Here is a 25,647-nt window from a genome sequence, read left to right as displayed (position 1 = left end):
CCTTGCACCTAAAGCAATTAGAGAAAGAAGAATAAAAAAACCCCAAAGCTAGCAGAAGGAAAGAAATCATAAAGATCAGATTAGAAATAAATGAAGGAAACAATAGAAAAGATCAATGAAACTAAAAGCTGGTTCTTTGAGAAGATAAACAAAATTGATAAACCATAAGCCAGACTCATCAAGAAAAAAAGGGAGAAACTCAAATCAATAGAATTAGAAATGAAAAAGGAGAAGTAACTAATGACACTGCAGACATACAAACGATCATGAGAGATTACTACAAGCAACTCTATGCCAATAAAATGGACAACCTGGAAGAAATGGACAGATTCTTAGAAACGCACAACTGCCGAGACTGAACCAGGAAGAAATAGAAAATATGACCAGACCAATCACAAGCACTGAAATTGAAACTGTGATTAAAAATCTTCCAACAAAAGCCCAGGACCAAATGGCTTCACAGGCGAATTCTATCAAACATTTACAGAAGAGCTAACATCCATCCTTCTCAAACTCTTCCAAAATATTGCAGAGGGAGGAACACTCCCAAACTCATTCTACGAGGCCACCATCACCCTGATACCAAAACCAGACAAAGATGTCACAAAGAAAGAAAACTACAGGCCAATATCACTGATGAACATAGATGCAAAAGTCCTCAACAAAATACTAGCAAACAAAATCCAACAGCACATTAAAAGGATCATACACCATGATCAAGTGGGGTTTATCCCAGGAATGCAAGGATTCTTCAATATACTCAAATCAATCAACGTGATACATCATATTAACAAATTGAAGGAGAAAAACCATATGATCATCTCAATAGATGCAGAGAAAGCTTTCGACAAAATTCAACACCCATTTATGATAAAAGCCCTGCAGAAAGTAGGCATAGAGGGGACTTTCCTCAACATAATAAAGGCCATATATGACAAACCCACAGCCAACATCGTCCTCAATGGTGAAAAACTGAAACCATTTCCACTAAGATCAGGAACAAGACAAGGTTGCCCACTCTCACCACTATTATTCAACATAGTTTTGGAAGTGTTAGCCACAGCAATCAGAGAAGAAAAAGAAATAAAAGGAATCCAAATGGGAAAAGAAGAAGTAAAGCTGTCACTGTTTGCTGATGACATGATACTCTACATAGAGATTCCTAAAGATGCTACCAGAAAACTCCTAGAGCTAATCAATGAATTTGGTAAAGTATCAGGATACAAAATTGATGCACAGAAATCTCTTGCATTCCTATGCACTAATGATGAAAAATCTGAAAGTGAAATTAAGAAAACACTCCCCTTTACCATTGCAACAAAAAGAATAAAATATCTAGGAATAAACCTATCTAAGGCGATCAAAGACCTGTATGCAGAAAATTACAAGACACTGATGAAAGAAGTTAAAGATGATACAAATAGATGGAGAGATATGCCATGTTCTTGGACTGGAAGAATCAACATTGTGAAAGTAGAAAAAGAAGAGAAAAAATCCCAAAGGTAAAAGAAGGAAAGAAATAATATAGATCGGAGAGAGGAGAAGATGGCAGAAGTGTAAGACATAGAGATCACCTTCCTCCCCACACATACGTCAGAAATACATCTACACGTGGAACTGCTCCTATAGAACATCCACTGAACGCTGGCAGAAGATGTCAGACCTCCCAAAAGGCAAGAAACTCCCCACGTACCTGGGTAGGGCAAAAGAAAAAAGAAAAAACAGAGACAAAAGAATAGGGATGGGACCTGCACCAGCGGGAGGGAGCTCTGAAGGAGGAAAGGTTTCCACACACTAGGAAACCCCTTCGCGGGCGGAGACTGCGAGTGGCAGAGGGGGGAAGCTTCGGAGCCACAGAAGAGAGCGCAGCCACAGGGGTGTGGAGGGCAAAGTGGAGAGATTCCCGCACAGAGGACCGGTGCCGACCAGCACTCACCAGCCTGAGAGGCTTGTCTGCTCACCCGCCGGGGCAGACGGGGGCTGGGAGCTGAGGCTCGGGCTTCGGTCGGATCTCAGGGAGAGGACTGCAGTTGGCAGCGTGAACACAGCCTGAAGGGGTTAGTGCACCACGGCTAGCCAGGAGGGAGTCTGGAAAAAGGTCTGGAGCTGCCGAACAGGCGAGAGACTTTTTCTTGCCTCTTTGTTTCCTGGTGCGTGAGGAGAGGGGATTCAGAGTGCCGCCTAAATGAGCTCCAGAGACGGGTGCGAGCCGTGGCTATCAGCGTGGAACCCAGAGACGGGCATGAGACGCTAAGGCTGCTGCTGCCGCCACCAAGAAGCCTGTGTGCAAGCACAGGTCACTATCCACACCTCCCCTCCTGAGAGCCTGTGCGGCCTGCCACTGCCAGGGTCCCGTGATCCAGGGACAACTTCCCTGGGAGAACACACAGCGCGCCTCAGGCTGTCGCAACGTCACACTGGCCTCTGCCACCACAGGCTCACCCTGCGTTCCATACCCCTCCCTCCCCCTGGCCTGAGTGAGCCAGAGCCCCCTAATCAGCTGCTACTTTAACCCCGTCCTGTCTGAGCGAAGAACAGACGCCCTCAGGCGCCCTACACTCAGAGGCGGGTCCAAATCCAATGTTGAACCCTGGGAGCTGTGCGAACACAAAAGAGAAAGGGAAATTTCTCCCAGGAGCCTCAGGAGCAGCAGATTAAATCTCCACAATCAACTGGATGTACCCTGCATCTCTGGAATACCTGAATAGACAACGAATCATCCCAGAATTGAGGCAGGGGACTTTGGAAGCATCTGTAGACTTTGGGTTTCCTTTCCGCATGTAATATGTTTCTGGTTTTACGTTTACCTTAGTTTAGTATTTAGAGTTTATTACCATTGGTAGATTTGTTTATTGATTTGGTTGCTCTCTTCCTTTTTTATTTTTTAATATATAGAAATATATACTGTTTTCCTTTTTCTCTTTTTGTGAGTATGTATGTATATACTTCTTTGATTTTGTCTGTATAACTTTGCTTTTACCATTTGTCCTAGGGTTCTGTCTGTCCTTTTTTTTTTCTTAGCATAGCTTTTAGTGCTTGTTATCATTGGTGGAGTTGTTTTATGGTTTGGTTGCTCTTTCTTTCTTTCCTTTTTTATGACTTTTAAATTTTTTTATTTTTAATAATATATATTTTTTGTTTTAATAACTTTATTTTATTATTTTTTCTTTCTTCCTTTTTTGTCCTCCCTTTTCCTCTGAGCCGTGTGGCTGACAGGGTCTTGGTGCTCCGGCCGGGTGTCAGGCCTGTGCCTCTGAGATGGGAGAGCAGAGTTCAGGACATTGGTCCACCAAAGACCTCCCGGCTCCACGTAATATCAAACGGTGAAAGCTCTCCCAGAGATCTCCATCCCAACGCTAAGACCCAGCTCCACTCAATGACCAGCAAGCTACAGTGCTGGACACCCTATGCCAAACAACTAGCAAGATAGGAACACAACCCCACCTATTAGCAGAGAGACTGCCTAAAATAATAAGAAGGCCATAGACACCCCAAAACACACCACGAAACGTGGACCTGCCCACCAGAAAGACAAGATCCAGCCTCATCCACCAGAACACAGGCACTAATCCTCTCCACCAGGAAGACTACACAACCCACTGATCCAACCTTAGCCACTGGGGACAGACACCAAAAACAACAGGAACTATGAACCTGCAGCCTGTGAAAAGGAGACCACAAACACAGTAAATTAAGCAAAATGAGAAGACAGAGAAACACACAGCAGATGAAGGGCCAAGGTAAAAATATTAAATGGAAAAAAATACTAAAACCAGCAAGGGAAAAAAAACAAATAACACACAAGGGAATCCCCATAATGTTAACAGCTGATCTTTCAGCAGAAACTCTGCAAGCCACAAGACAGTGGCAGGACATATTTAAAGTGATGAAAGGGAAAAACCTACAACCAAGATTACTCTACCCAGCAAGGATCTCATTCAGATTCGATGGAGAAATTAAAGCCTTTACAGACAAGCAAAATATAAGAGAATTCAGCACCAGCAAACCAGTTTTACAACAAATGCTAAAGGAACTTCTCTAGGCAGGAAACACAAGAGAAGGAAAAGATCTACAATAACAAACCCAAAAAAATTAAGAAAATGGTCATAGGAACATACATATCGATAATTACCTTAAATGTAAGTGGATTAAATGCTCCAACCAAAAGACACAGACTGGCTGAATGGATACAAAAACAAGACCTGTATATATGCTGCCTACAAGAGACCCACTTCAGACCTAGGGACACATACAGACTGAAAGTGAGGGGATGGAAAAAGATATTCCATGCACATGGAAATCAAAGGAACGCTGGAGTAGCAATTCTCATATCAGACAAAATAGACTTTAAAATAAAGACTATTACAAGAGACACAGAATGACACTACATAATGATCAAAGCATCAATCCAAGAAGAAGATATAACACTTGTACATATTTATGCACCCAACATAGGAGCACATCAATACATAAGGCAAATGCTAACAGCCATAAAAGGGGAAATCAACAGTAACAAATTCACAGCAGGGGACTTTAACACCCCACTGTCACCAATGGACAGATCATCCAAAATGAAAATAAATAAGGAAACACAAGCTTTAAATGATACATTAAACAAGATGGACTTAATTGATGTTTATAGGACATTCCACCCAAAAACAACAGAATACACTTTCTTCTCAAGTGCTCATGGAACATTCTCCAGGATAGATCATATCTTGGGTCACAAATCAAGCCTTGGTAAATTTAAGAAGATTGAAATCATATCAAGTATCATTTCCGACCACAACACTATGAGACTAGATATCAATTACAGGAAATAATCTGTAAAAAATACAAACACATGGATGCTAAACAATACACTACGTAATAACCAAGAGATCACTGAAGAAATCAAAGAGGAAATCAAAAAATACCTAGAAACAAGTGACAATGCAAATAAGACGACCTAAAACCTATGGGATGCAGCAAAAGCAGTTCTAAGACGGAAGTTTATAGCAATACAATCCTACCTCAAGAAACATCTCAAATAAACAACTTAACCTTATACCTAAAGCAATTAGACAAAGGAGAACAAGAAACCCCCAAAGTTAGCAGAAGGAAAGATATCATAAAGATCAGATCAGAAAGAAATGAAAAAGAAATGAAGTAAACGATAGCAAAGATCAATAAAACTAAAAGCTGGTTCTTTGAGAAGATAAACAAAATTGATAAACCATTAGCCAGACTCATCACGAAAAAACGGGAGAAGACTCAAATCAATAGAATTAGAAATGAAAAAGGAGAAGTAACAACTGACACTGCAGACATACAAAGAATCATGAGAGATTACTACAAGCACCTATATGCCAATAAGTGGACAACCTGGAAGAAATGGACAAATTCTTAGAAAAGCACAATCTTCCGAGACTGAACCAGAAAAACAGAGAATATAAACAGACCAATCACAAGCACTGAAATTGAGACTGTGATTAAAAGATCTTCCAACAAACAAAAGCCCAGGAGGACCAGATGGCTTCACAGGAGAATTCTGTCAAACATTTAGAGAAGAGCAAACACCTATCCTTCTCAAACTCTTCCAAAATATTGCAGAGGGAGGAACACTCCCAAACTCATTCTACGAGGCCACCATCACCCTGATACCAAAATCAGACAGAGGTGTCACAAAGAAAGAAAACTACAGGCCAATATCACTGATGAACATAGATGCAAAAATCCTCAACAAAATACTAGCAAACAGATTCCAGCAGCACATTAAAAGGATCATACACCATGATCAAGTGGGGTTTATCCCAGGAATGCAAGGATTCTTCAATATATGCATATCAATCAATGTGATACACCATATTAACAAATTGAAGAATAAAAACCATATGATCATCTTAATAGATGGAGAAAAAGCTTTTGACAAAATGGAACACCCATTTATGATAAAAGCTCTCCAGAAAGTAGGGATAGAGGGAACTTACCTCAACATAACAAAGGACATATATGACAAACCTACAGCTAACATCGTTCTCAATGGTGAAAAACTGAAACCATTTCCAGTAAGATCAGGAACAAGACAAGGTTGCCCACTCTCACCATTATTATTCAACATAATTTTGGAAGTTTTAGCCACAGCAATCAGAGAAGAAAAAGAAATAAAAGGAATCCAAATTGGAAAAGAAGTAAAATTGTTACTTATTGCAGGTGACATGATACCATACAAAGAGAATGCTAAAGATGCTACCAGAAAACTACTAGAGCTAATCAATGAATTTGGTAAAGTGGCAGGATGCAAAATTAATGCAAAGAAATCTCTTCCATTGCTATACACTAATGATGAAGAATCTGAAAGAGAAATTAAGGAAACACTCCCATTTACCATTGCAAAAAAAGAATAAAATACCTAGGAATCAACCTACCTAAGGAGACAAAAGACCTGTATGCAGAAAACTATAAGACACTGATGAAAGAAATTAAAGATGATACAAATAGATGGAGAGATATACCATCTTCTTGGATTGGAAGAATCAATATTGTGAAAATGACTATACTACCCAAAGCAATCTACAGATTACATGCAATCCCTAACAAACTACCAATGGCATTTTTCACAGAACTAGAACAAAAAATTTCAAAATTTTTGAGGAAACATATAAGACCCCGAATAGCCAAAGCAATCTTGAGAAAGAAAAATGGAGCTGGAGGAATCAGGCTCCCTGACTTTAGATTATAATACAAAGCTACAGTAATCAAGACAGTATGGTACTGGCACAAAAACAGAAATATAGATCAATGGAACACGATAGAAAGCCCAGAGGTAAACCCACGCACATATGGTCACCTTATCTTTGATAAAGGAGGCAAGAATATACAGTGGAGAAAAGACAGCCTCTTCAATAAGTGGTGCTGGGAAAACTGGACAGCTACATGTAAAAGAATGAAATTAGAACACTCCCTAACACCATACACAAAAATAAACTCAAAATGGATTAAAGACCTAAATGTAAGGCCAGACACCATCAAACTCTTAGAGGAGAACATAGGCAGAACACTCTATGACATAAATCATAGCAAGATCCTTTTTGACTCACCTCCTAGAGAAATGGAAATAAAAACAAAAATAAACAAATGGGACCAAATGAAACTTAAAAGCTTTTGCACAGCAAAGGAAACCATAAACAAGACGAAAAGACAACCCTCAGAATGGGAGAAAATATTTGCAGATGAAGCAACTGACAAAGGATTAATCTCCAAGATTTACAAGCAGCTCATGCAGCTCAGTAACAAAAAAACAAACAACCCAATCCAAAAATGGGCAGAAGACCTAAATAGACATTTCTCCAAAGAAGATATACAGATGGCCAACAGACACATGAAAGAATGCTCAACATCATTAATCATTAGAGAAATGCAAATCAAAACTACAATGAGATATCATCTCACACCGGTCAGAATGGCCATCATCAAAAAATCTAGAAACAATAAATGCTGGAGAGAGTGTGGAGAAAAGGGAACACTCTTGCCCTGTTGGTGGGAATGTAAATTGATACAGCCACTATGGAGAACAGTATGGAGGTTCCTTAAAAAACTAAAAATAGAACTACCATACGACCCAGCAATCCCACTACAATCTCTGAGAAAACCATAATTCAAAGAGTCATGTACCAAAATGTTCATTGCCGCTGTATTTACAATAGCCAGGTCATGGAAGCAACCTAAGTGTCCATCAACAGATGAATGCATAAAGAAGATGTGGCACATATATACAATGGATTATTACTCAGCCATGAAAAGGAACGAAACTGAGTTATTTGTAGTGAGGTGGATGGACCTCGAGACTGTTATACAGAGTGAAGTAAGTCAGAAAGAGAAAAACCAATACCGTATGCTAACACATATATATGGAATCTAAAAAAAAAAAAAGAAAAAAAATGATCAGAAGAACCTAGGGGCAAGACAGGAATAAAGATGCAGACCTACTAGAGAATGGACTTGAGGATATGGGGAGGGGGAAGGGTAAGCTGTGACAAAGTGAGAGAGTGGCATGGACATATATACACTACCAAACGCAAAATAGATAGCTAGTGGGAAGCAGCCGCATAGCACAGGGAGATCAGCTCAGTGGTTTGTGACCACCTAGCGGGGTGGGATAGGGAAGGTGGGAGGGAGGGAGACGCAAGAGGGAAGAGATATGGGAACATATGTATATGTATAACTGATTCACTTTGTTATAAAGCAGAAACTAACACACCATTGTAAAGCAATTATACTCCAATAAAGATGTTAAAAAAGAAAAAAAAGCAAGCTGTGGTACATCCATAGCATGGAATATTACTCAGCAACAAAAAGGAACAAGCTATTATAACACAAAATAACTTAAATAATCGCAAAGACAATGTTATGGGTCAAAAAAGCCAATCTCAAAAGGCATGTTTTTACCATGAGATCTTATGGTTGATTTGAAAGAAGCAGTGTGGTGTAAGTGCCTGACAATTAGCTTTTTTGATTGTAATAAGAAAGTGCCTGACATTAAGCTTTTGATTGCTGAGGTATACATTTCAAAGAAATCCATCTGAAATAAACCCATTGCCAGCTATACAACTATATAAAGAGCCAGGCCACCCCACCCATGAAGTTTCCCTTTTAGAAAGCCCTGGTTGACCTAGATAACTGATCATTTGAGTGACCCTGCTTTTCCCTCCCTGTGCTTTAATTCCCGCTCTCACTTTCAATAAACAGTGAACCTGCGAAACCCTAGGTACCCCACCCTCAACCAGTATAAAGGAAGAACCCCAGATCTGCTAGTGTGTGCTCTTGCTCTCTAGTATGTACTCCTGTTTCCCACCTCCTGACCAAACCTCTTGCTATGTGGCCCGCACGATGTGTACCCCCCAGGACCTGTGAATAGTAAACCTTGTGTTTTCAAACTTCCCCAGCCTTTTCCAGCTTCTACGGGTTGCCTGCATTCCTTGGTTTGTGGCCCTTTTCCTCCATTTTCAAAGCCAGCAATGCTGCCTCTCTCTGACACTGCTTCCTTCCTCATATCTTTTCTCTGATCCTTTCTTCTGCCTCTCTCTTCTACTTTAGAGGACCCTTGTGATTACACGGGGCCCACTCAGATAATCCAGGATATCTCCCTATTTTAAGATGTTGATTAGTATCTTAAATTCCATCTACAACCTCAATTACCCTTTGGCATATAGCTGAACATAGTCACAGGTTGCAGGGATTTGCACATGGATGTCTTTGGGGGGGGACCATTATTCTGCCTACCACAAATTCTGTTGAGATCTCACATATACCCTTACAGTTCACCCTCAACCCCACCTTGACTATGTACAAGTAACCAAGTAAGTCTGACCTGATTAACAACTTCTTTATTAAGTTGAGACTGATCCTCTCTTTTTACAAATTCAGAGACGTACAGTTTTTCTATTAGTCTCGTAATAAATAGAGATCTCTTACATCAGATAGATCATGACTTTCCTTTTAAGATTATCTTTGTTAAGCAATAAACTCCTCAACAAACTCCAAATGCTAGACCAGCGGTTCCCATTGACTACCAACATTTCAAAAGTTTATTTTGGGGATTGAAACTGGGTTTCCAGGTATTTGTTTTCCAAATGAAAACATAACACTCATCTGCTCTCCAAAATCTATCACATATCCTCATCATTATTTCATAAAAGAACATTCAGCACCAACAAAGTGGAAGAGAACCTCAGAATAATGTATACTTCTTTAAATCACCTTAGCTTAATAAAAAATAAGTTAATTATTTTTATTTTTCTAATTTTACTGATCTTTGACCAGTTTTTTTTAATCACTTTTAAGATTGATTTACCTGTTGCAACTGTGCCACTGTCCACATGTGTCAAGGACTGGGGACGGCTTCGAAGTTTGCTTTTGAAAGATCTTGGTCTACGTGGTGATGCAGGTGGTACAGGAATCTCTGATGATTGGACTTTGCTGTCTTTAATTGCCCGAAGGCGTTCATAGAGCTCCTGTAGCTCCTTATTCTGCTGGGTTTGAAGATTTACCACCTCCTGAATGTGTCTGAAGGAAAATCATGCAGAAAGCATTTTAATGGCACAGGCACCATACAGATGAGCCAAGGAACTCTACCAGTACAAGTAAAGTTTAACAAGGAATTTAGATTAAGAATGTGGAAATACAGAATATTTTCACAATTTTAAGATTTTCAATGCCTTCCTAAGTGTGACATTAAACTAATCAGACATAAAGAAAAAGCTCAATAAATTGACAAGAACAAATTTCTAAAACTTCAATACAGTAAAAGATAATTAAAAAAATTAAAGTCTCATAGTACTGATAATATTAACCTTTTCTTTATTATATGTTGCAAGTATAAACAGGAAAAAAATTTGTAACATATAGTAAAAGGTTAATATTCAGAATATATAAATAGCTCCTAAAAATCAATAAGAAAAAAAGAAACAGGGCTTCCCTGGTGGCGCAGTGGTTGAGAATCTGCCTGCCAATGCAGGGGACACGGGTTCGAGCCCCGGTCTGGGAAGATCCCACATGCCACGGAGTGGCTAGGCCCGTGAGCCACAATTACTGAGCCTGCGTGTCTGGAGCCTGTGCTCCACAGCAAGAGAGGCCGTGATAGTGAGAGTCCCGCGCACCGTGATGAAGAGTGGCCCCCACTTGCCGCAACTAGAGAAAGCCCTCGCACAGAAACGAAGATCCAACACAGCCTAAAATAAATAAATTAATTAATATTTTAAAAATGGAGTATCATTAATAATAACTAAGTATTAAATGCTAAAAAAAAAGAAACAACTTTATAGAAAAAGGGGGAAAGAATATGAAAAGGTGACTCCAAAGAAGAGGAAATACAAGTAGCCAATAAATATGAGATGATGCACATCCTTAGTATTAATTAGAACACAAATTTTTTTAACATCTTTATTGCAGTATAATTGCTTTACAATGGTATGTTAGTTTCTGCTGTATAACAAAGTGAATCAGCTATACATATACATGCATCCCCATATCTCCTCCCTCTTGTGTCTCCCTCCCACCCTCCCTATCCCACCCCTCTAGGTGGTTACAAAGCACCTAGCTGATCTCCCTGTGCTATGTGGCTGCTTCCCACTAGTTATCTATTTTACATTTGGTAGTGTATATATGTCAGTGCTACTCTCTCACTTCATCCCAGCTTACCCTTCCCCCTCCCCGTGTCCTCAAGTCCATTCTCTACGTCTGCGTCTTTATTCCTGTCCTGCCCCTAGGTTCTTCAGAACCATTTTTTTTCTTTTAGATTCCATATATATGTGTTAGCATACATAGAACACAGATTTTAAAACTATTTTTTATTCATCTGATTGGAATAAAATGAAAAGAATCAATAATATCCAGTCTAATCTTGTTAAGGAGTGGGAAAACAGGCACTTTCATATATTTCTGTTTGGTGTGTAAAATGGTATATTTACATTGGATGACAATTTTAAATGTACAAACCTTTTAACCCAGCAATTCCACTTTTAGGTATCTATCCTACAAAAAAACTAACATAAGTATGTAAAAATATAAGGATGTTGACTTCAACATTTTTTACATAAGCAAAATATGGGATAAAACTGAAATGCCCATTAAGGAGAGAGTAAATCCACTTTAAATGGCTATATGCTATTCCAATGTATGGAATAAAGATTATTTGTGCAAACATGAATATGAAGAGGAGACAATGTTAAGTCAAAAAATTGTAGAGTAACATATATTATGATCCCACTTTTATTAAACTCAAAAACTATATATTTGTAAATGCAAGAAAAATGACAGGCAAGATATATACCAAATAGTTCATTGTGGTCGCCTCTGAGAAATGAGATTAGGGCATGAGAAACAGGAGACTGGTTTGTGTGCATTTTTACTGTTGTGATATTATGTTTTATAATAAAAAAGATATATTTGGTCTTTGTCCCTGTTCTTGGCACACAGCTCCTAAAACCCTTGTAACTTCCTAAGTGACAAGAGCAATGGGAGATTCTTTTGTTATAATATTTGGTCTTTTGTCCTCAAATAGCTCCAGTTCCTGAAATACTTCCAGAGTGATAAAGGTAAAAGGAGTGTCTCATTATTCAAAACAAGCCCCTCTGATCACGAAGTGACTTTTGGATAGCCCCTAAGGATGGGTACCTCTAAGGAGGGGAACAAGGATGGAAGTTGAATTAATCACCAATGGCCAACGATTTAATCAATCATGCCTATGTAATGAAGCTTCCATAAAAATCCGTGAACTACAGGGGTTCTAAGAGCTTCTAGGTCGGTGAAGACATGGAGGTGCTGGGAGAGTGGCACTTCTGGGAGGCCATGAAGTTCCATGCCCCTTCCCCTATACCTTGCCATCTGGCTGTTCTTGAGTTGTATCCTTTTATAATAAACCAATAATCTAGTAAGGAAACTGTTTTCCTGAGCTCTGTAAGCCACTCTAGCAAGGTAATCAAAGCTGAGGAGGGGTTTGTGGGAACCTCTGATTTACAACAGGTTGGTAAGAAGCATAGGTAACACTACCTGGACTCGTGATGGGCATCTGAAAGGGGGCAGTCTTGTGGGACTGAGCCCTTAGCCTGTGGGATCTGATGCTATCTTTGTAGTTTTCAACCATAAATTTTTTTCCATCATTAAAATGTCACCAATCCAAAATTAGTTACCAATCAAATACTTAGTTCTATAAAACCCAAGGCAGGGGCTTCCCTGGTGGCGCAGTGGTTGAGAGTCTGCCTGCCAATGCAGGGGACACAGGTTCGAGCCCTGGTCTGGGAGGATCCCACATGCCGCGGAGCGACTGGGCCCGTGAGCCACAACTACTGAGCCTGCGCGTCTGGAGCCTGTGCTCCGCAACAAGAGAGGCCGTGATGGTGAGAGGCCCGCGCACCGCGATGAAGAGTAGCCCCCACTTGCCACAACTAGAGAAAGCCCTCGCACAGAAGCGAAGACCCAACACAGCCAAAAATAAATAAATTAATTAATTAATTTTTAAAAAATGTACTTAAAAAAAAACCCCAAGGCAATCGAATTTGTGACAAAAGAGAAGCAGTCCTTACTTTTCTCGTAATCTTTGAAGCTCCACCTTTAAGTCCTCATCCTCTACTTCTGACTCATCATCACTGCTCATTGGGGAAGACGGTGAATAGAAGAGTGAGCTCTGTGTTTGAACATAGGCTTTTTCTTCATGGAGTGGTAAGCACTTTTCTCTCTCTGGACCAGTCTTTGCCACTGATTTCCCTCTGCCACAAAGAGTGGCTGAAAATTCACTATCAGAGGTAGGCTGTATCCCAGAAGTAAGTATCTCTCTCTCTTTAAGCAACAGTTCAGATCCAGACTGCAAGCTACTTCCTGTGGCTGAATTTTCTTCCAATTCCTTTTCTGGAGTCATCAAAGATACATCAGTCTCACAAGCTGTACTGAAAGATGAGAAGTTGTCAGCTTGTTTGGGAATTCTTTTATCTTCTTTGAAGGTTTCCTGAAGAGCTTGTAACTTCTGAGAAGAAAGTGAAGTTTGTGGATTGTGTGTGGCAGGTTCCATTTCTACCAATTGAGACTTTGCTGTTTCAGTAAAGGCTAAAGCTTCTTCACTAGGCTGGCTCGTCATTTTATTGAATGCTGGTATGTGTTCTATTCCAAAAGATGTCACTTTCACTGACTGCTGCTGAGGAACTGTAATCACCTGAAATACAAAAAGGCAAAGGTGGCTGGCTCTGCCTAACCAAAGAGTAAACCCACAAAGAAATTCAATACCAATATATGGCACAGACAATTGGATGGTCTTCTGTAATGTACAAACACTGATAATACCAAAACTATAAAATCCCATCTATACTTGTCATATTCAAAGCTTTGCAATTGGGCCCTTTGCAAAGAGAATTGGCTTCATATTGCTCAAATAAAATTCTGCAATTAAAAAACATTCCATACGTACACCTAAAACTAACACAATATTGTAAATCATCTATACTTCAATTAAAAAATAAAATGAAAACAAATTCAATTGCCAAGGTTCTAAAGGACATGAAATTAGATTTATAAAAAAGATGACCCAACCACCCACCAAAAACTGATGACCCATTTCTGTGCTCCCTTTCAGCTACTAAAATCCTCATTTCTTTAGACTCGCCTTTAGTGGATGGCTACAGAAGGTGACAGGATGCATATAAGGGGAAAAATTAAATATGATAATGATCTACATTTAAAATAATTACCATCTACAGACCTAGATCTTCAATGCTGTTACCTTTTATAATGCCTTTGTAGATAATGATTTAACCAAAGACACAAACCTGGAACCGACCCCGCTGAAATGATCCACTCATTGCTTTACATCTACTCAAAGCCCTAGCATCAGCTGTGGACTCTCCTGTCAGAGGAATGGGGTCAGGAGCAACTGCTGATCTCGTATCTTCTGTATCCACTGCAAGTTTTGCCAAATTGTAAGCAGAAAGGAGAAAATTGCTTGTTAAGACTACATTTGTTTACATTACCAAAAATGAAGAAAAGTAGAAAAAGCTTAACTCCTGCTAGACAATTAAAAAAGTGTTAATGTAATAAGTAACACTGTAGAAGTCCCTAATTCTGAATCAGACATTGCAAGATTTATCCCGAGACTTAGTATCTATATGAAATGAATACTTTAAAACCAAATTAGTTACAAAAGGAAAAATAAAATGGCAATGACATTAATGGGACGTGTCACATACATGGGCTACATGGAAAAAGTGGCAAGATTTGTGTATGAACAACAACAAAAAGAAACAGAAGTAAATGAAAAATGATGTTACCTAGTCTATGTCCCTGACTGTAAGCACACTACCTTGACGGACTTTTGATCTCTTGAAAAAGCTGGTTGACTGCCGTAGCCTGTATGCCCAGCTTTTTAATTTGCGAGTCCAGGATTTCTTGCTAATAGGATTTTTGAGACTAGGACAAGTAAAGCTTAGGCCAAAATATCCACCTCCTGTCTGCAGATGAATGGCTCCACCGCTTGACACAGCAGCAGGATAGGCCTCTGGATCCCCTGGAAGTGAAGCATCTGGGGACATCTCCTAATGGAGACAAAAAGAGGAAAACCAAAATGGTAGTAATTTAGGTGAGGTGGAGCAATTGTTTCTACCAGTGGAGTTTCTTGTATGGACTAATCAGTAATCAAAAATAGAATGCTATATGCTAAAGGAACTTCTCTAGGCAGGAAACACAAGAGAAGGAAAACACCTACAATAACAAACCCAAAACAATTAAGAAAATGGTAATAGTAACATACATATCGATAATTACCTTAAACGTAAATGGATTAAGTGCTCCAACCTAAAGACATAGACTGGCTGAATGGATACAAAAACAAGACCCACATATATGCTGCCTACAAGAGACCCACTTCAGACCTGGGACACATACAGACTGAAAGTGAGGGGATGGAAAAAGATATTCCATGCAAATGGAAATCAAAAGAAAGCTGGAGTAGCAATTCTCATATCAGACAAAATAGACATTAAAACAAAGACTATGGAGAAGATGGCGGAAGAGTAAGACGCGGAGATCACATTCTTTCCCACAGATACAGTAGAAATACATCTATACGTGGAACTGCTCCTACAGAACACCCACTGAACGCTGGCAGAAAACGTCCGACCTCCAAAAAGGCAAGAAACTCCCCCCGTACTTGGGTAGGGCAAAAGAAAAAAGAAAAAACAGAGACAAAAGAATAGGGACGGCACCTGCACCAGTGGGAGGGAGCCGTGAAGGAGGAAAGGTTTCCACGCACTAGGAAGCCCCTTCGCGGGCGGAGACTGCGGGGGGCGGAGGGGGGAAGCTTCAGAGCCACGGAGGAGAGCGCAGCCACAGAGGTACGGAGGGCAAAGCGGAGAGGTTCCCGCACAGAGGCTCGGCGCCGAGCAGCACTCACGAGCCCAAGAGGCTTGTCTCCTTAGCCGCCGGGGCGGGCGGGGCTGGGAGCTGAGGCTCGGGCTTCGGTCGGATCGCAGGGAGAGGACTGGGGCTGGCGGCGTGAACACAGCCTGAAGGGGTTAGCGCACCACAGCTAGCCCGGAGGGAGTCCGGGAAAAAGTCTGCAGCTGCCGAAGAGGCAAGAGACTTTTTCTTGCCTCTTTGTTTCGCGGCGGGCAAGGAGAGGGGATTCAGAGCGCCGCCTAAACGAACGCCAGAGAAGGGCGCGAGCCGCGGCTATCAGCGCGGATCCCACAGCAACAGGGGCGCAGAGGGAAAATCGGAGAGACTCCCGCACAGAGGCTCGGCGCCGAGCGGCGCTCACCAGCCCGAGAGGCTTGTCTGCTTAGCCGCCGGGGCGGGCGGGGCTGGGAGCTGAGGCTCGGGCTTCGGTCGGATCGCAGGGAGAGGACTGGGGCTGGCGGCGTGAACACAGCCTGAAGGGGTTGGCGCACCACAGCTAGCTGGGAGGGAGACCGGGAAAAGGTCTGCAGCTGCCGAAGAGGCAAGAGACTTTTTCTTGCCTCTTTGTTTCGCTGCGCGCAAGGAGAGGGGATTCAGAGTGCCGCCTAAACGAACTCCAGAGAAGGTCGCAAGCCACAGCGATCAGCGCGGACCCCAGAGACGGGCGTGAGACGCTGGGGCTGCTGCTGCCGCCTCCAAAAAGCCTGTGTGCAAGCACAGGTCACTCTCCACACCGCCCCTCCCGGTGGCCTGTGCAGCCCGCCACTGCCAGGGTCCCGGGATCCGGGGACAACATCCCCGGGAGAACGCACTGCGCGCCTCGAGCTGGTGCAACGTCACGCCGGCCTCGGCCGCCGCAGGTTCGCCCCGCCTCCTCTGTACCCCTCCCTCCCCGCGGCCTGAGTGAGCCAGAGCCCCCGAAGCAGCTGCTCCTTTAACCCCGTCCTGTCTGGGCGGGGAACAGACGCCCTCAGGCGACCTACACGCAGAGGCGGGTCCAAATCCAAAGCTGAACCCCAGGAGCTGTGCGAACAGGGAAGAGAAGGGGAAATCTCTCCCAGCAGCCTCAGAAGCAGCGGATTAAAACTCCACAAACAACTTGAGGTGCCTGCAACTGTTGAATACCTGAATAGACAACAAATCATCCCAAATTCAGGAGGTGGACTCTGGGAGCAGGAGATATTAATTTTTCCCCTTTTCCTTTTTTTTGTGAGTGTATATGTATATGCTTCTGGGTGAGATTTTGTCTGTATAGCTTTGCTTTACAATAGCTTTATTTTACTTCACTATATTATAGCCTCTTTCTTTCTTTCTTTCTATTTTTTCTCCCTTTTACTCTGAGCCGTGTGGATGAAAGGCTCTTGGTGCTCCAGCCAGGCATCAGGGCCGTGCCTCTGAGGTGGGAGAGCCAACTTCAGAACACTGGTCCACAAGAGACCTCCCAGCTCCACGTAATAGCAAACGGCAAAAATCTCCCAGAGATCTCCATCTCAACATCAAGACCCAGCTTCACTCAACGACCAGCAAGCTACAGTGCTGGACACCCTATGCCAAACAACTAGCTAGACAGGAACACAGCCCCATCCATTAGCAGAGAGGCTGCCTAAAATCATAATAAGGCCACAGACACCCCAAAACACACCACCAGACGTGGACGTGCCCACCAGAAAGACAAGATCTAGCCTCATCCACCAGAACTCAGGCACTAGTTCCCTCCACCAGGAAGCCTACACAACCCACTGAACCAACCTTAGCCACTGGGGACAGATACCAAAAACAACGGGAACTACGAACCTGCAGCCTGTGAAAAGGAGACCCCAAACACAGTAAGATAGGCAAAATGAGACGACAGAAAAACACACAGCAGATGAAGGAGCAGGCTCAAAACACACCGGACTTAACAAATGAAGAGGAAATAGGTAGTCTACCTGAAAAAGAATTCAGAATAATGATAGTAAGGATGATCCAAAATCTTGGAAATAGAATAGACAAAATGCAAGAAACATTTAACAAGGATGTAGAAGAACTAAAGAGGAACCAAGCAATGATGAAGAACTCAATAAATGAAATTAAAAATACTCTAGATGGGATCAATAGTAGAATAACTGAGGTAGAAGAAAGGATAAGTGACCTGGAAGATAAAATGGTTGAAATAACTACTGCAGAGCAGGATAAAGAAAAAAGAATGAAAAGAACTGAGGACAGTCTCAGGGACCTCTGGGACAACATTAAACGCACCAACATTCGAATTATTCCCAAACTCCTTCTACGAGGCCACCATCACCCTGATACCAAAACCAGACAAAGACGTCACAAAGAAAGAAAACTACAGGCCAATATCACTGATGAACATAGATGCAAAAATCCTCAACAAAATACTAGCAAACAGAATCCAACAGCACATTAAAAGGATCATACACCATGATCAAGTGGGGTTTATCCCAGGAATGCAAGGATTCTTCAATATACGCAAATCAATCAATGTGATACACCATATTAACAAATTGAAGGAGAAAAACCATATGATCATCTCAATAGATGCAGAGAAAGCTTTTGACAAAATTCAACACCCATTTATGATAAAAGCCCTGCAGAAAGTAGGCATAGAGGGAACTTTCCTCAACATAATAAAGGCCATATATGACAAACCCACAGCCAACATTGTCCTCAATGGTGAAAAACTGAAACCATTTCCACTAAGATCAGGAACAAGACAAGGTTGGCCACTCTCACCACTATTATTCAACATAGTTTTGGAAGTGTTAGCCACAGCAATCAGAGAAGACAAAGAAATAAAAGGAATCCAAATCGGAAAAGAAGAAGTAAAGCTGTCACTATTTGCAGATGACATGATACTATACATAGAGAATCCTAAAGATGCTACCAGAAAACTCCTAGAGCTAATCAATGAATTTGGTAACGTAGCAGGATACAAAATTAATGCACAGAAATCTCTTGCATTTCTATACACTAATGATGAAAAATCTGAAAGTGAAATTAAGAAAACACTCCCATTTACCATTGCAACAAAAAGAATAAAATATCTAGGAATAAACCTACCTAAGGAGACAAAAGACCTGTATGCAGAAAATTATAAGACACTGATGAAAGAAATTAAAGATGATACAAATAGATGGAGAGATATACCATGTTCCTGGATTGGAAGAATCAACATTGTGAAAATGACTCTACTTCCCAAAGCAATCTACAGATTCAATGCAATCCCTATCAAACTATCACTGGCATTTTTCACAGAACTAGAACAAAAAATTTCACAATTTGTATGGAAACACAAAAGACCCCGAATAGCCAAAGCAATCTTGAGAACGAAAAATGGAGCTGGGGGAATCAGGCTCCCTGACTTCAGACTATATTACAAAGCTTCAGTAATCAAGACAGTTTGGTATTGGCACAAAAACAGAAATATAGATCAATGGAACAGGATAGAAAGCCCAGAGATAAACCCACACACATATGGTCAACTTATCTTTGATAAAGGAGCCAAGCATATACAGTGGAGAAAAGACAGCCTCTTCAATAAGTGGTGCTGGGAAAATTGGACAGGAACATGTAAAAGTATGAAATTAGAACACTCCCTGACACCATGCACAAAAATAAACTCAAAATGGATTAAAGACCTAAGTGTAAGGGCAGACACTATCAAACTCTTAGAGGAAAACATAGGCAGAACACTCTATGACATACATCACAGCAAGATTCTTTTTGACCCAGCTCCCAGAGAAATGGAAATAAGAACACAAATAAACAAATGGGACCTAATGAAACTTAAAAGCTTTTGCACAGCAAAGGAAACCATAAACAAGACCAAACGACAACCCTCAGAATGGGAGAAAATATTTGCAAATGAAGCAACGGACAAAGGATTAATCTCCAAGATTTACAAGCAGCTCATGCAGCTCAATAACAAAAAAATGAACAACCCAATCCAAAAATGGGCAGAAGATCTAAATAGACATTTCTCCAAAGAAGATATACAGATGGCCTACAGACACATGAAAAAATGCTCAACATCATTAATCATTAGAGAAATGCAAATCAAAACTACAATGAGATATCATCTCACACCAGTCAGAATGGCCATCATCAAAAAATCTAGAAACAATAAATGCTGGAGAGGGTGTGGAGGAAAGGGAACACTCTTGCACTGTTGGTGGGAATGTAAATTGATACAGCCACTATGGAGAACAGTATGGAGGTTCCTTAAAAAACTACAAATAGAACTACCATACGACCCAGCAATCCCACTACTGGGCATATACCCTGAGAAAACCATAGGTCAAAAAGAGTCATGTACCAAAATGTTCATTGCAGCTCTATTTACAATAGCCAGGACATGGAAGCAACCTAAATGTCCATCGACAGATGAATGGATAAAGAAGATGTGGCACATATATACAATGGAATATTACTCAGCCATAAAAAGAAATGAAATGGAGGTATTTGTAATGAGGTGGATGGAGTTAGAGTCTGTCATACAGAGTGAAGTAAGTCAGAAAGAGAAAAACAAATACAGTATGCTAACACATATATATGGAATCTAAGGGGAAAAAAAAAAGGCCATGAAGAACCTAGTGGCAAGACGGGAATAAAGACACAGACCTACTAGAGAATGGACTTGAGGATATGGGGAGGGGGTGGGGTGAGATGTGACAGGGTAAGAGAGTGTCATGGACATATATACACTACCAAATGTAAAATAGATAGCTAGTGGGAAGCAGCCGCATAGCACAGGGAGATCAGCTCGGTGCTTTGTGACCACCTAGAGGGGTGGGATGGGGAGGGTGGGAGGGAGGGAGATGCAAGAGGGAAGAGAAATGGGAACATATTGTATATGTACAACTGATTCACTTTGTTATAAAGCAGATGCTAACACACTATTGTAAGGCAATTATACTTCAATAAAGATGTTTGAAAAAAAAAAAAAAAAACAAAGACTGTTACAAGAGACAAAGAAGGACACTGCATAATGAACAAGGGATCAATCCAAGTAGAGGATATAACAATTGTAAATATTTATGCACCCAACATAGGAGCACCTCAATATATAAGGCAAATACTAACAGCCATAAAAGGGGAAATCGACAGTAACACAATCATAGTAGGGGAATTTAACACCCCACTTTCACCAATGGACAGATCATCCAAAATGAAAATCAATAAGGAAACACAAGCTTTAAATGATATATTAAATGACATGGATTTAATTAATATTTATAGGACATTCCATCCAAAAACAACAGAATACACTTTCTTCTCATGTGCTCATGGAACATTCTCCAGGATAGATCACGTCTTGGGTCACAAATCAAGCCTCAGTAAATTTAAGAACATTGAAATCATATCAAGCATCTTTTCTGACTACAACGCTATGAGATTAGAAATCAATTACAGGGGAAAAAAAAACAAAAAACACAAACACATGGATGCTAAACAATACACTACTAAATAACCAAGAGATCACTGAAGAAATCAAAGAGGAAATCAAAAAATACCTAAAAACAAATGACAATGAAAACACAACGACCCAAAACCTATGGGATGCAGCAAAAGCAGTTCTAAGAGGGAAGTTTATAGCTATACAAGCCTACCTTAAGAAACAAGAAACATCTCAAATAAACAACCTAACCTTACACCTAAAGCAATTAGGGAAAGAAGAACAATAAAACCCCAAAGTTAGCAGAAGGAAAGAAATCATAAAGATCAGATCAGAAAGAAATGAAAAAGAAATGAAGTAAACGATAGCAAAGATCAATAAAACTAAAAGCTGGTTCTTTGAGAAGATAAACAAAATTGAAAAACCATTAGCCAGACTTATAAATAAAAAAAGGGAGAAGACTCAAATCAATAGAATTAGAAATGAAAAAGGGGAAGTAACAACTCACACTGCAGAAATACAAAGGATCAGGAGAGTGTACTAAAAGCAACGATATGCCAATAAAATGGACAACCTGGAAGAAATGGACAAATTCTTAGAAATGCACCACCTTCCGAGACTGAACCAGGAAGAAACAGAAAATATGAACAGACCAAGCACAAGCAGTGAAATTGAGACTGTGATTAAAAATCTTCCAACAAACAAAAGCCCAGGACCAGATGGCTTCACAGGCGAATTCTATCAAACATTTAGAGAAGAGCTAACACCTATCCTTCTCAAACTCTTCCAAAATATAGCAGAGGGAGGAACACTCCGAAACTCATTCTATGAGGCCACCATCACCCTGATACCAAAACCAGACAAAGATGTCACGAAAAAGAATGGGGGCTTCCCTGGTGGCACAGTGGTTGAGAATCTGCCTGCTAATGCAGGGGACAAGGGTTCGAGCCCTGGACTGGGAAGATCCCACATGTCGCGGAGCAACTAGGCCCGTGAGCCACAATTACTGAGGCTGCGCGTCTGGAGCCTGTGCTCCGCAACAAGAGAGGCCGAGATAGTGAGAGGCCCGCACACCGCGATGAAGAGTGGCCCCCGCTTGCCGCAACTGGAGAAAGCCCTCGCACAGAAACGAAGACCCAACACAGTTATAAATAAATAAATAAATAAATAAAAGAATGTGAATTTCTTTAAAAAAAAAGTCACAAAAAAAGAAAACTACAGACCAATATCACTGATAAATATAGATGCAAAAATCCTCAACAAAATACTAGCAAACAGAATCCAACAGCACATTAAAAGGATCATACACCATGATCAAGTGGGGTTTATCCCAGGAATGCAAGGAGTCTTCAATATACACAAAGCAATCAATGTGATACACCATATTAACAAACTGAAGATGAAAAACCATATGATCATCTCAATAGATGCAGAGAAAGCTTTCGACAAAATTCAACACCCATTTATGATAAAAGCCCTGCAGAAAGTAGGCATAGAGGGAACTTTCCTCAACATAATAAAGGCCATATATGACAAACCCACAGCCAACATCATCCTCAATGGCGAAACACTGAAACCATTTCCACTAAGATCAGGAACAAGACAAGGTTGCCCACTCTCACCACTATTATTCAACATAGTTTTGGAAGTATTAGCCACAGCAATCAGAGAAGAAAAAGAAATAAAAGGAATCCAAATCGGAAAAGAAGAAGTAAAGCTGTCACTGTTTGCAGATGACATGATACTATACATAGAGATTCCTAAAGATGCAACCAGAAAACTACTAGAGCTAATCAATGAATTTGGGAAAGTAGCAGGATACAAAATTAATGCACTGAAATCTCTTGCTTTCCTATACAGTAATGATGAAAAATCTGAAAGTGAAATTAAGAAAACACTCCCGTTTTCCACTGCAACAAAAAGAATAAAATACCGAGGAATAAACCTACCTAAGGAGACAAAAGACCTGTATGCAGAAAATTATAAGACACTATAAGTGTGTTTCATGTTTGGTAATTGCAATCATTGTTGCTTTTGTTGTGGTCATCCATGTACAATGCTTGGTGTCAGTCTATCTATCTCTTGTAAAAATAAAATACAGTGTGTGTGTGTGTGGAAAAAAAAAAAAAAAAAAAGAAAATTATAAGACACTGATGAGAGAAATTAAAGATGATACCAAAAGATGGAGAGATATACCATGTTCTTGGATTGGAAGAATCAACGTTGTGAAAATGACTATACTACCCAAAGCAATCTACAGATTCAATGCAACCCCTATCAAACTGCCACTGGCATTTTTCTCAGAACTAGAACAAAAAAATTCACAATTTTTATGGAAACAGAAAAGACACCAAATAGCCAAAGCAATCTTGAGAATGAAAAATGGAGCTGGAGGAATCAGGCTCCCTGACTTCAGACTTTATTACAAAGCTACAATAATCAAGACAGTATGGTACTGGCACAAAAACAGAAATATAGATCAATGGAACATGATAGAAAGCCCAGAGATAAACCCACGCACATATGGTCACCTTATCTTCCATAAAGGAGGCAAGCATATACAGTGGAGAAAAGACAGCCTCTTCAATAAGTGGTGCTGGGAAAACTGGACAGCTACTTGTAAAAGAATGAAATTAGAACACTCCCTAACACCATACACAAAAATAAACTCAAAATGGATTAAAGACCTAAATGTAAGGCCAGACACCATCAAACTCTTAGAGGAGAACATAGGCAGAACACTCTATGACATAAATCACAGCAAGATCCTTTTTGACCCACCACCTAGAGAAATGGAAATAAAAACACAAATAAACAAATGGGACCAAATGAAACTTAAAAGCTTTTGCACAGCAAAGGAAACCATAAACAAGACGAAAAGACAACCCTCAGAATGGGAGAAAATATTTGCAAATGAAGCAACTGACAAAGGATTAATCTCCAAGATTTACAAGCAGCTCATGCAGCTCAATAACAAAAAAACAAACAACCCAATCCAAAAATGGGCAGAAGATCTAAATAGACATTTCTCCAAAGAAGATATACAGATGGCCAACAGACACATGAAAGAATGCTCAACATCATTAATCATTAGAGAAATGCAAATCAAAACTACAATGAGGTATCACCTCACACAGGTCAGAATGGCCATCATCAAAAAATCTAGAAACAATAAATGCTGGAGAGGGTGTGGAGAAAAGGGAACCCTCTTGCACTGCTGGTGGGAATGTAAATTGATACAGCCACTATGGAGAACAGTATGGAGGTTCCTTAAAAAACTAAAAATAGAACTACCATACGACCCAGCAATCCCACTACTGGGCATATACCCTGAGAAAACCATAATTCAAAAAGAGTCATGTACCAAAATGTTCATTGCAGCTCTATTTACAACAGGCAGGACATGGAAGCAATGTAAGTGTCCATCATCGGATGAATGGATAAAGAAGATGTGGCACATATATACAATGGAATATTACTCAGCCATAAAAAGAAATGAAATTGAGTTATTTGCAGTGAGGTGGATGGACCTAGAGTCGGTCATACAGAGTGAAGTAAGTCAGAAAGAGAAAAACAAATACTGTATGCTAATACATATATATGGAATCTAAGGTGAAAAAAAGGTCATGAAGAACCTATTGGCAAATGGGAATAAAGACACAGACCTACTAGAGAATGGACTTGAGGACATGGTGAGGGGGAGGGGTAAGATGTGACAGGGTAAGAGAGTGTCATGGACATATATACACTACCAAATGTAAAATAGATAGCTAGTGGGAAGCAGCCGCATAGCACAGGGAGATCAGCTCGGTGCTTTGTGACCATCTAAAAGGGTGGGATACGGAGGGTGGGAGGGAGGGAGATGCAAAAGGGAAGAGATATGGGGATATATGTATATGTATAACTGATTCATTTTGTTATAAAGCAGAAACTAACACACCATTGTAAAGCAATTATACTCCAATAAAAATGTAAAAAAAAATAGAATGCTATGTATACTTCTATTAATAGTATCATATCAGACTAAACCTGAAGTATTCAACTTATAGGAATTAAGCCTTCCCCTTTCTTTAAAAATACTATTTAGACTTCAGATAAATAAAACAACAGAATGTTAAACTTCCACCCTAGAATATTTTTTATTATAGCAACTTTGAAAACTGAAAATTAAAATATGAAGGAAATAACCCTCATATGCACCAATTCACTAGAAAAGGTTACTTAAAGCCTATGATCTTAAAATGGAAATTTTCATTTATGCTTATATTATCTAAGAGAGTTAAAGATGCCTGACACACATGATAAACATAGAAAAACAAGATATCTAGGCATTT

The 25,647-nt window shown here is 40.3% G+C and overlaps 1 protein-coding gene across 1 annotated transcript in view; it reads right to left on the bottom strand.

Moving 5' to 3' along the window:
• Positions 1 to 25,647, bottom strand: part of WNK3 (WNK lysine deficient protein kinase 3) — a 156,960-nt gene that overhangs the window by 44,263 nt on the left and 87,050 nt on the right. Inside the window, exons 18-21 of the mRNA XM_057538051.1 lie at positions 14,825 to 15,056; positions 14,295 to 14,425; positions 13,062 to 13,684; positions 9,833 to 10,044 (exon numbers count right to left, since the gene is read on the bottom strand). Of these exons, the coding sequence (XP_057394034.1) occupies positions 9,833 to 10,044; positions 13,062 to 13,684; positions 14,295 to 14,425; positions 14,825 to 15,056 (1,198 nt within the window). The remainder of the gene's footprint in view (positions 1 to 9,832; positions 10,045 to 13,061; positions 13,685 to 14,294; positions 14,426 to 14,824; positions 15,057 to 25,647) is intronic.

This window comes from Balaenoptera acutorostrata, chromosome X, assembly GCF_949987535.1.
Source record: "Balaenoptera acutorostrata chromosome X, mBalAcu1.1, whole genome shotgun sequence".
Taxonomy (NCBI): Eukaryota; Metazoa; Chordata; class Mammalia; order Artiodactyla; family Balaenopteridae; genus Balaenoptera; species Balaenoptera acutorostrata.
Note: the sequence above shows the minus strand (reverse complement) of the source record. Positions and strands in the feature narration are given on the sequence as shown.